At 42.5% G+C, this 12,015-nt stretch overlaps 1 protein-coding gene across 7 annotated transcripts in view; it reads left to right on the top strand.

The window, feature by feature from the left end:
- Positions 1–12,015, top strand: part of dcun1d4 (DCN1, defective in cullin neddylation 1, domain containing 4 (S. cerevisiae)) — an 82,510-nt gene that overhangs the window by 57,839 nt on the left and 12,656 nt on the right. For 6 of the 7 annotated variants that reach the window (XR_010975382.1, XM_068035511.1, XM_068035529.1 and 3 more), the window contains 3 exons: positions 1,556–1,647; positions 2,300–2,408; positions 4,214–4,318. Coding sequence is in view for 6 of the 7 variants with exons in the window: in XM_068035511.1 (XP_067891612.1) it covers positions 1,556–1,647; positions 2,300–2,408; positions 4,214–4,318 (306 nt within the window). In the remaining variant the exon portion in view is untranslated. The remainder of the gene's footprint in view (positions 1–1,555; positions 1,648–2,299; positions 2,409–4,213; positions 4,319–12,015) is intronic. The other variant, XM_068035520.1, reaches the window with a different exon arrangement.

Below are 12,015 nucleotides of genomic sequence, written 5' to 3'. Positions count from 1 at the left end.
CTTCAGTTGTAACACTCTAATTTAATAATTGCACTGCTCCCGGTTGCACTAAGTAATTTATGTGAGTGTGTTTTGCACTCAACATATTTTCATTCAAAAGTTCAAAGATATAAAAGCATCCTAAACCTAATTGTTTGTTACTCCTGATTTTTAAAACTTGTTCTGCTAGTGAAATTTCCATTGGTCTTTTACCTGGGAACCTTTCTTCATCCTCAGACCTGTACAAAGTTAATAGCTGTTGCCCTTTTAGAAAAATGTACTCCTGCAAAGAAGAAAGTCCTGAGCAGAATTATTATCAGGACACCAGTGGATTGACATTATCCTTCTTTCTTTTGCAATAATATAATAAAATATCTTTACAAATTCCCCAACCAATGGATGACATTTGTTGTCATAATCAAAATGACACTTATGCAGACAGTTTCTTCATCTTTTGGAAGAGGATTCAATTAGAATGCAGCACTGTTTAAAAAATACTCCTATTCAGAGTTTGGGGTTTGTTGATTTTATGAGCCAATGATTAGGAAAATACTTGTTCCATTTGATCATTTTATGGTGGTAAATATGAGGAATAGAAGGGTTGAATCTGCAAAGTGTCTTAAAAGGCTCATTTATGGCACAGAAGGAGGCCATTCAACCCATTGTGTCCTTGCCAGCTCCCCACGGAGCAATCCAGTCAGTTCCACTCCACCACTTGATTCCCATACCTCTGCAAGTTTGTTTCCTTTAAGTGTCTGTCCAGTTTTGTTTGAAATCATTGCCTCTGCTTTCACCACTCTCATGGGCAGCGGGTTCCAGGTCATTACCACTCGCCGCGTTAAAGAAAATTCTCCCTCACATTCCCCCTGCATCTCTTGCTGAAAACCTTCAATCTGTGTCTCCTAGTCCTTGTTCCATCAGATAATGGAAACAGTTTTTCCTTGTCTAACATATCTAAAGGTGTCATAATCTTGTGCATCTCTATCAAATCTCCCCTCAGTCTCCTTTTGCTCCAAGGAGAACAGCCCCAGTTTTTCCAACCTAACCTTGTAACTAAAATCCCCCATTTCTGGAATCATTTTGGTAAATTTCTGCACCCTCTCGAGGACCTTAACATCCTTCCTAAAGTGTGGTGATTAGAACTGGGTCCAACCAAAGCTGCATACAAGTTCAGCAGAACTTCCCTGCTTTTGGACTCTGTGCCTCTATGTATGAAGCCATATGCTTTGCTAACCACTTTCTCAATTTGTGCCGCCACCTTCAATGATCAATGCAAATGCACCCCGATCCCTCTGTTCCTGTACGCTCTTTAGAACTATGCCATTAAGTCTATATTGCCTCTCCCTAACCCTTCTGCCAAAATATGTCACCTCTCTCTTCAATTAATGACTTGGGCTATGTAATTGAATGATCTCAAAGTTATTGCAGTGTCTTTGAGGCCCGAGGTGGGTATCAAACTTTATTTAAGTAATAAACTATTAAATATATTTTTGGGACTCTGATTACAGAATAGCCTTTTTTAAAAAATAAAAGCCTGTGTTTCTATACCATTATTAATCTGTTGTACTTATTGTAGGTGGTGATGTTGGTGCTTGCCTGGAAGTTGGATGCCCAGAGCATGGGTTACTTCACTCTACAAGAATGGTTGAAGGGAATGACCTTATTACAGTATGAAATGCTTCTGGTTTAAGTTTTTTTTTAAATTTTGTAATAGTTGCCAGTTAACTTGAAGGTTATGCTTTACATCAGCTGTTAAGATTAAGAGTGTATAACTCTTGTTTTCAATAGCTATAACTATGGTTAAATTTTAAAATTGTGTAGAATTCAACTACACCTCTTCAAAGTGTCTTTTCATGCTGAGTTTCTGCATTAAGAAAAATTTAAGTTTTGAAGAAAGCTATTTTCAATTGATGTCTGTAACACTACCTGCTTAACACTGTCTCTACTAGTTGTCAAGGTCCGATACAAGATCATTCAATTTCCAGTGGCTATTGGCCTACAACACACAATTATCCCTAATTCAGCAGTAATTGGCAATCTTGTTCAGAGGCTAAAGCATGGCTGGTATGGGAAATGAGGAAAAAATGTCTCTCGTGCGCATTGTCGCTCACTCTCGGGCAGCCATGTGCTCCTGGGCCGGAGCGTGCGTCTGTATCTCGCGTGTTCTCGGGCCGGCACGCGGCGTCCGTCTCTCGTGCCCGTTCTCTCTTTATGTTTAAAAAGCCAATGTGTTACTCGTTTGGTCTGGAAGCCTAACGTGGTTTGGGCTATTCAAGTGCAGTGGAAGATTTTTCAATTTTATTTCTTTTTCCACTTTTAGATGTGACACAACAGAGAAACTGAGAACGTCACTAGATTACTTGAGATCATTGTTGAATGAGTCCACAAATTTTAAACTTATATACAGATATGCCTTTGATTTTGCACGGGTAAGTGATTCGTTTGTAAGAAAAACATAAAAAATGTAAAGCAACTGAAGTGCCAAAACTTAGGTGTCCTAAGGCTAATAGACGTATACTTTTCTTAAAACAAAAATCTTGCTCTGTTGTCTCAGAGAAAAATATAATAGCTTTGGGTTCTTTGTTTATTCTGTTACGGACAGGTGGTAAGGGCTGTGAGTGATTCCCACTGTTCACCTCCCAACTGACTGCAGTTGTGTTTTGTTAAAATAGTGCTTTATCCCCGAGTGTCTTTAGGGTTAGATAAACAGACAAATGACAGGTTGTCTCATTTCTTGAAAAAGTTTTTTTTAAACCAATCTAGAAATGATTGCAACTTCACTAATCCACACATTCACCCACACATATATACACAAGGATAGATGGAGAGAAAAGGGTGAGGTAGTTTTAAGTCCCAAATGAGATGTGTTCATGATTTACAGAAGGTTATTATAGAAGTCTCTTCTCGAGAGGAAAAGTTGCAGAGCAGAGGACAGAGTATGAAAGTGATCACGCAGGAGTGGGGTAGCTCTAGTCAAACTGTGAGTAATGGATATGACGCAAGATCTGAGCAGACAAAACCCAACCAAAAACAAATGAGCAGCTGGAGAGAATGGGATAAAGTAAAGCTGTGGTTGGAGAGACATATCACTCTAGCAGTACATCAGGTACTAATTAGCTGCTAACAGCCTCCTACCCACCCCCTCAGCACTTCAAACATTAGCAGCTGCAGCACATGGAGGGAGGGGGGGTACTGAAGGCCATTCCTCTCTTTTTTCCCCCCCACACTATTTGACTGGGATCCCTTAGGCATTCTGGCCCTACACCAGCCAACTTGACCTGTGCAGGCTGCCGGATACCAAGATCAGGATATCCCTCCCTCGATGGAAAAACACCCCAGAATGGGAATGAACTGGGAAACCCAATAAACAGTAAATGAACTGAAATCACATCTTGCTGGCAGGGTTCCAGAATGAGGCACAATCCCAGGAGAGTGACTTTTTAAAAAAAAAAAGAACACTAGGAATTACAGCCAATCCTGGAACATTTGATTCATCAGGTTTACTGTACATACAATAATACCTGCAAATAAAGAGCACTTGGTACAAATCTTTAGGTGTCCCTAATTTAAAGTTTGGCTGTAAGATTTCAGTTGATGATTTATTCTCTGTCAACGGAATGGCTGTTGAATTGGCGGGGGAGAAAAATTACTAAATTCACTGGCGGACATACAAAGAGCCCTCCTCTGCAGCTGCCCACTGGTTTCTTCTAAAATGCATAGGGTGAATTCTAGCACGTCTATCTTCAGACATAAAAAAAATTCAATAGACTAATTAATATTACTAATTTATAAAAAAGGTTTATGCAATGTGCCTTGTGAGAAGCTTTTAAAATCTATGGGGAGAAATTTGTTTACATTGCGCCGCTCCAGCGTTCTTCTTTGATATATTTGAACTACCACCGTGCAGGTAGCAGCCCATGGCACTGCCTGCCCTGAGGGAATTGATGCAAGTCTGGGTGCCGCGTGAGTTAATTTCTCCCCCCCCCCCCCCCCCCCCGCCCACCCCCACTAAATGTTGTGCCAAAACATCAGCACTTGAAACCAGTACAAATGTGCATATATAATTATGATGCAAGTATTAAATAGCCCATTAATGCAGCATTAATGTAGAATGTGCTAAAACATTGTTGTCAGACAACTTTAGAAAATGAATTGACTTTATTGACTTGCTCTCTTCTGCACCCCTTTATATTTTTCTGTCTGCTCCTTATATTTCGTGTTTATATTCTAACAGGAAAAGGACCAGCGTAGTTTGGAGATTAGCACTGCTAAATGCATGTTGGGACTACTTTTAGGAAAAACCTGGCCCCTCTTTCCAGCCTTTCATCAGTTCCTTGAGGTATTGAAGTGTGAACTTTTTTTTAACAATAATTAGTTGTAATTAATTATGCCACTATTATAGTTATATTTAAATTGAATGTGTAAAAGCTGTTCCTGCATGACCAGGATTTCAGGTGCTCTGCCTACAAATGAAGTATTTAGAGAAACTAAATTAGGTGTAATTTCTTTTTCAAATTTCCTGTATAGTTACCTAAAGATTTTCAAACAATAGGATCTATTTTCAATTATTTAAAGATTTTTTTTTTAACATTGTCGCGTGGCCTAAATGCACGATGGAAGAATGTGGTCTCAGTGAAAATGGTAGAGCAAGTTGATTAGATAGCAAATAGCAATTTTGTGGTAATTATTTATGAAATAAAACTGATAAATAGAGCCTGAGGATCACTGCATATAGCACTTACCTTCTGGGAGAGGAGTGGACCTGCCGGAAGAACACTGAGTGGGGAGCAGTTAAATAGAGCCCGAGGATTGCGGCCTAGAGCACATAGCTTCCGGGAGAGGAGCGGACCTGCGGGAAGAACATAGAGTAGGGAGCCAAGCCCAAGGATTGCGGCCAAGAGCACTTAACTTCCGGGAAAGGAGTGAACCTGCGGGAAGAACACGGAGCAGGGAGCCGATAGTAGAGGCCGAGGATCGCAGCCTAGAGCACTTACCATCTGGGAGAGCAGCGGAGAGGAGTCCAGGCGTGCCAGAGTTTGAAAACAAAGTGAACAGTGACATCACAGGAAAGCTGCAAGGTGATTCGTTGGTGAGTAACTGCTGCTAGGGAGTATCAGTAAATAGCTGGGTTAGTAACTAAAGTAAAGAGAAAGGTAAGGTATACAGTTTTTTTATATAGTAAGTAGTGTTTTTTAGGGAATCAAGTTCCCTAGTATAAATAAGCTCTAATCTTTGAGCAATTTAAGGGAGTAAATTAAGGGTATGTCATGGCAGGGCAGCTTGGCAGCGTGGAGTGCTCCTCCTGTGCAATGTGGGAAGTCAGGGACACTTCCAGTGTCCGGGGCGAACACGTGTGCAGAAAGTGTCTCCACCTGTAGCTACTCGAAATCCCCGTTTCAGATCTGGAGCAGCGGCTGGGGATACTGGAGCATCTATGAGGTTAAGATCATCGTGGATAGCACGTACAGGAGGTGGTCACACCGCAGGTAAAGACTGCTCAGGCAGAAAGGGACTGGGTGACCACCAAGCAGAGTAGAAGAACTAGGCAGGTAATGCAGGAGTCCCCGGGTCCATCTCCCTCTCTAACAGATTTTCCGCTTTGGATACTGTTGGGGGAGATAGCTTCTCGGGAATGCAGCAAGAGCCAAGTTTGTGGCACCACGGGTTGCTCAGCTGCACAGGAGGGGAGGAAAAAAAGTGGGAGAGGTATAGTGATCGGGGATTCTATTGTAAGGGGTACAGATCGGTGTTTCTGTGGCCGCAAATGTGACTCCAGGATGGTTTGTTGCCTCCATGGTGCTAGGGTCAAGGATGCCAGGGAGCGGCTGCAGGACATTCTGAAGGGGGATGGTGAACAGTCAGAGGTCCTGGTTCACATTGATACCAGCGACATAGGTAGAAAGAGGTATGAGGTCCTGCAACAAGAATTTAGGGAATTAGGTAGCAGATTAAAAAGCAGAACCTCTAAGGTTGCAATCTCTGGATTACTCCCAGTGCCACATGCTAGTGAGTACAGAAATAGGAGGATATTGCAGATGAATGTGTGGCTGAAGAGATGGTGCAGGATGGAGGGCTTTAGTTTCCTGGATCACTGGGTCTGTTTCTGGCAAAGATGGGACGGGTTGCACCTGAACTGGAATGGCACCAACATCCTTGCAGGGAGGTTTGCTAGTGCTGTTGGGGAGGTGGGTTTAAACTAATTTGGCAGGGGGATGGGTTACAGAGTGGCGGTACAGTAGGGGGTGATGCACAGCCAAATTTAGAAGAGAAACTAAGTTAGTCTGGAAGGGATAGCAAATATAGACCTGTTAAGGCACGAGCGAATAATGCGAAGCTGGATTGCATCTGTTTTAACACAGTCTTACTAGTGAGGCAGATGAATTGAGGGCACTGATTAACACATGGGAATATGATATTATTGCTATCACAGACATGGTTGAGGGAAGGGCAGGACTGGCAGCTCAATATTTCAGGGTATAGAACTTTCAGGCGTGACAGGGTAGGGTGTGAAAGAGGAGGTGGCATTGCACTATTGATCAAGGAGTTAATTACTGCAGTAAGGAGGGGTGATATCTTAGAAGGTTCCTCAAATGAGGTCATATGGGTAGAACGTAAAAACAAAAGGGAGGCAATCACTTTGGGAGTGTACTACAGGCCTCCAAACAGTCAGGGAGAGATAGAGGAGCAAATATGTAGGTAAATCTCAGAGGTGTAAAAATAATAGGGCAATAGTAGAGGATTTCAACTTCCCCAATATTAACTGGGATAGTCTTCGTGCAAAAGGCTTAAAGGGGGCGGAATTCTTAAGGTGCATCCAGGAGAGCTGTTTAAGTCAGCAAGTAAAAAGTCCTACAAGAGAAGGGGCGGTACTGGACCTAATCTTGGCGGAATGAAGCTGTATAAGTGTCAGTGGGGGAACATTTTAGGGATAGTGACCATAACTCTTAAGATTTAAGGTAGTTGTGGAAAAAGACAAAGATGGACCAGAAATAAAGGTACTGAATTGGGGGAAGGCTGATTTCAATATGATAAAACAGGATCTGGCCAAAGTGGACTGGGAGCAGCTACTTGTAGGAAAGTCGACATCAGACCAGTCGGAGTCATTCAAAAAGGAAATAGTGAGAGTTCAGGGCCCACATGTACCCGTAAAGGTGAAGGGTAGTACCAACAAGTCCAGGGAGCCCTGGCTGTTAAGGGATATAGAGGATTGGATAAGAAAAAAAAAAGGAGGCTTTATGGCAGATTCAGAGGGCTAAAAACAGCGGAGGCCCTAGAGGAGTATAGAAAGTGTAGGGGGTACTTTTATTTAAAAAAAAAGTAATTAGGAGAGCAAAGAGGGGGCATGAAAAAACACTGGCGGGCAAGATAAAGGAAAATCCCAAGCGTTTTATAAGTATATTAAGGGCAAGAGGGGATAACCAGTGAAAGAGTAGGGCCCATTAGAGACCAAAGTGGCAATCTGTGTGTGGAGCTGGAGGACCTAGGTGAGGTTTTAAATGATTACTTTTCATCTGTGTTCACTATGGAGAAGGATGATGTAGGTGTAGAGATCAGGGAGGGGGATTGTGATATACTTGAACAAATTAGCATTGAAAGGGAGGAGGTGTTAACGGGCTTAAAAGTGGCTAAATCCCCAGACCCAAATGAGATGTAATCCAGGCTGCTATGTGAGGCAAGGGAGGAGATTGCAGGGGCTCTGACACAAATTTTCAAATCCTCTCTGGCCACAGGAGAGGTGCCAGAGGACTGGAGGACAGCAAATGTGGTACCATTATTTAAGAAGGGTAGTAGGGATAAACCAGGTAATTACAGGCCGGTGAGTCTAACATCAGTGGTAGGGACACTATTGGGAAAAATTCTGAGGGACAGGATTAATCTCCACTTGGAGAGGCAGGGATTTATCAAGGATAGTCAGCATGGCTTTGTCAGGGGGAGATCGTTTCTAACAAACTTGATTGAATCTTTCGAGGAGGTGACTAGATGTGTAGAGGAGGGTAAAGCAGTTGATGTAGTCTATGTGGACTTCAGTAAGGCTTTTGATAAGATCCCACATGGGAGATTGGTCAGGAAGGTAAGAGCCCATGGGATCCAGGGCAATTTGGAAAATTGGATCCAAAATTGGCTTAGTGGCAGGAGGCAGAGGGTGATGGTTGAGGGTTGTTTTTGCAATTGGAAGCTTGTGGCCAGTAGTGTACCGCAGTGATCGTTGCTGGGGCCTTTGCTGTTTGTAGTGTACATTAATGATTTAGACGTGAATATAGGAGGTATGATCAGTAAGTTCACAGATGACGCGAAAATTGGTGTCGTACATATTGAGAAGAAAAGCCTTAGATTACAGGACGATTAAAAATGGGCTAGTAAGATGGACAGAGCAGTGGCAAATGGAATTTAATCCTGAGAAGTGTGAGGTGATGCATTTTGCGAGGACTAACAAGGCAAGAGAATATACAATGGATGGTAGGACCCTAGGAAGTACAGGGGGTCAGAGGGAACTTGGTGTACCTGTCTATAGATCACTGAAGGCAGCAGCACAAGTGAATAAGATGGTTAGGAAGGCAAATGGGATACTTGCCCTTTATTAGCTGAGGCATAGAATATAAGAGCAGGGAGGTTAAGATGGAGCTGTATAAAACACTAGTTAAGCCACCGCTAAAGTACTGTGTACAGTTCTGGTCACCACATTATAGGAAGGATGTGATTGCACTGGAGAGGGTGCAGAGGAGATTTACCAGGATGTTGCCTGGGCTAGAAGAGAGACTGGATAGGTTAGGGTTGTTTTCCTTAGAGCAGAGAAGGCTGAGGGGGGACCTGATTGAGGTATACAAAATTATGAGGGGCATAGATAGGGGAGATGGGAAGAAACTTTTTCCCTTAGTGGAGGTGTCGATAACCAGGGGGCATAGATTTAAGGTAAGGGGCAGGGGGTTTAGAGGGGATTTGAGGAAAAATCATTTCACCCAGAGGGTGGTTGGAATCTGGAACACACTGCCTGAAGGGGTGATAGAGGCAGGAACTCTCAACATTTTAAGAAGTATTTAGATGAGCATTTGAAATGCCATAGCATACAAGGCTAAGTGCTGGAAAATGGGATTAGAATAGATAAGTGCTTGATGGCCGGCACGGAAATGGTGGGCCAAAGGGCCTGTTTCTGTGCTGTATAAATTCTGACTCTTTAGGCAAATAACATAAGAAAAAGGAGCAGGAGTAGGCCATTCGGTCCCTTGAGTCTGCTGCACCAATGCATTAGATCATGGCTGATCTGATTGTGGCCTTAACTCCACTTTCCTGCCTGCCTCCCCCCGCCCCCCCCCCCCCCCCACCACCCAATAACCCTTGACTCCCTTGTCAAATCTGTCTAACTCAGCCTAGAATATATTCAGTGACCCAGCCGCCACTGCTCACTGGGGAAGAGAATTCCAAACACTAACGACCCTCTGAGAGAAGAAATTCCTCCTCATCTCAGTCTTAAATGGAAGACCCCCTTAATTTGAAACTCTGCCCCCTCGTTCTAGATTCCCCCATGAAGGGAAACATCCTCTCGGCGTCTACCCTGTCAAGCCCGCCAGAATCTTATACATTTCAATATCACCGCTAAGTCTTCTAAACTCCAATGAGTATAGGTTCAACCTTTCCTCATAAGATAAACCCCTCATCCCAGGAATCAGCTGAGTGAACCTTCTCTGAACTGCTTCCAATGCAAGTATGTCCCTCCTTAAATAAGGTGGCCAAAACTCTACGCAGTACTCTAGGTGCAATCTCACCTTTGTCCTGTACAGGTGTAGCAAGACTTCCCTACTTTTCTACTCCATCCCCCTTGCAATCAGGCCAACATTTCATTTGCCTTCCTATTTACTTGCTGTACCTGCATGCTGACATTTTGTGATTCATGTACAAAGACACCCAGGTTGCTCTGTACTGCAGTCTGTCTCTATTTAAATATTCTACTTTTCTATTCTTCCCGTCAAAGTGGACAGCCTCACATTTTCCCACATTATATTCCATTTGCCAAATTTTTGCCCACGCACTTAACCTATCAATATCCCTTTGCAGACTCTTGTATCCTCTTCATAACTTGCTTTCCTACCTATCTTCATATCGTCAGCAAATTTGGTAAAATTACAGCTTGTCCCTTCATCTAAGACACTAATATAGACCGTAAAGAGTTGAGGCCCCAGCACTGATCCCTGTGACACTCCACTAGTTACAGTTTGCCATCCTGAAAATGACCCATTTATCCTGGCTCTCTGTTTCCTGTTAGTTAACCAGTCCACTATCCATGCTAAGCTATCACTCCCAACAGCATGAGCTCTTAGCTTGTGTAGTAACCTTTTATGTGACACCTTATCAAATGCCTTTTGGAAATCCAAATACACTACATCTACTGGTTCCCCTTTATCCACCCTGCTTGTTATATCCTCAAAGAGCTTTAATAAATTTGTCAAACACTATTTCCCTTTCACAAAACATGTTGACTCTGCCTGATTGTATTGTGCTTTTCTAGATGTCCTGCTACTATCTCAAATAGTTGTATTTTATTTATTTATTTAGAGATAGAGCACTGAAACAGGCCCTTCGGCCCACCGAGTCTGTGCCGACCAAGAACCACCCATTTATACTAACCCTACCGTAATCCCATATTCCCTACCACCTACCTACACTAGGGGCAATTTACAATGGCCAATTTACCTATCACCTGCAAGTCTTTGGCGGTGGGAGGAAACCGGAGCACCAGGCGAAAACCCACGCGGTCACAGGGAGAACTTGCAAACTCCGCACAGGCAGTACCCAGAATTGAACCTGGGTCCCTGGAGCAGTGAGGCTGCGGTGCTAACCACTGTGCTGCCCAATCTCCTTTAATAATGGATTCTAGCATTTTCCCAATGACCGACGTTAGGTTAACTAACCTATAGTTTCTTGCTTTCTGACTCCCTCCTATCTTGAACAGCGCCTTTAGTCCCATTAGTATTTCTATTATTTTTTCTCTAATTATAATGATTGTTTTAAGTTCCTCCCTCCCTTTTGCCTCCTGATTTTCTACCATTCTTGGGATGCTTTTAGTGTCTTCTACTGTGAAGACAGATACAAAATACTTGTTCAAAGCCTCTGCCATTTCCTGATTCCCCATTATTAATTCCCCAGTCTCACCATCTGAGGGTCCAATGCTCACTTTAGCTACTCTTTTCCTTTTGATATTTGTAGAATCTTTTGCCGTTTTTGTTTTTATATTTCTAGCTGGTTTTCTCTCATACTCCATTTTCTCCCTCTTTTTAGTCATCCTTTGCTGGTTTCTAAAATTTTCCCAATCTTTGCAGCATTGTGCGCCTTTTCTTTCAATTTGATACCACCCGTAACTTCCTTAGTTTGCCACGGATGGTGCATCCTTCTGGTAGAGTCTTTCTTCCTTAATGGAATATATCTTTGTTAAAGAGTTATGAAATATCATCTTAAATGTCTGCCACTGCTTCTCTACCGTTATACCTTTTAACCTATTTTCCCAGTCCACTTTAGCCAGCTCTGTCTTCATATCCTTGTAATTGCTGTTATTTAAGTTTAAGATACTAGTTATGGATCCACATTTCTCACCCTCGAACTGAATGTGAAATTCATCATGTTATGATCGCACTTACCTAGAGGATCCTTTACTATGAGGTCTTTAATTAATCCTGTCTCAATACATATTACCATGTCCAAAATATCCTGGTCCCTGGTAGGTTCTAGAATGTATTATTATAAGAAACTGTCTCAATACACTATGAACTCATCCTCCAGGCTAATTTGATTTGTCCAATTGATGTGAAGATTCAAATTACCCTCAATTATTGCTGTACCTTTCTTGCAAGCCCCCATTATTTATTGATGTATACTCTGTCCTTCTTTGTGGCTAATATGAGGGGTCTATAAATTACTCCCAACCAGTGACTTTTGTTTGCTATTTATTATCTCTACTCAAACTGATTCTATATCTTGATCATCTGAACCAAGATCATTTCTCACTATTGTACTGATCTTATCCTTTAGTAACAGAGCTACCCCACC

This window comes from Heterodontus francisci, chromosome 1 (assembly GCF_036365525.1).
Source record: "Heterodontus francisci isolate sHetFra1 chromosome 1, sHetFra1.hap1, whole genome shotgun sequence".
Taxonomy (NCBI): Eukaryota; Metazoa; Chordata; class Chondrichthyes; order Heterodontiformes; family Heterodontidae; genus Heterodontus; species Heterodontus francisci.
This window is presented reverse-complemented; position numbering and strand designations above follow the sequence as displayed.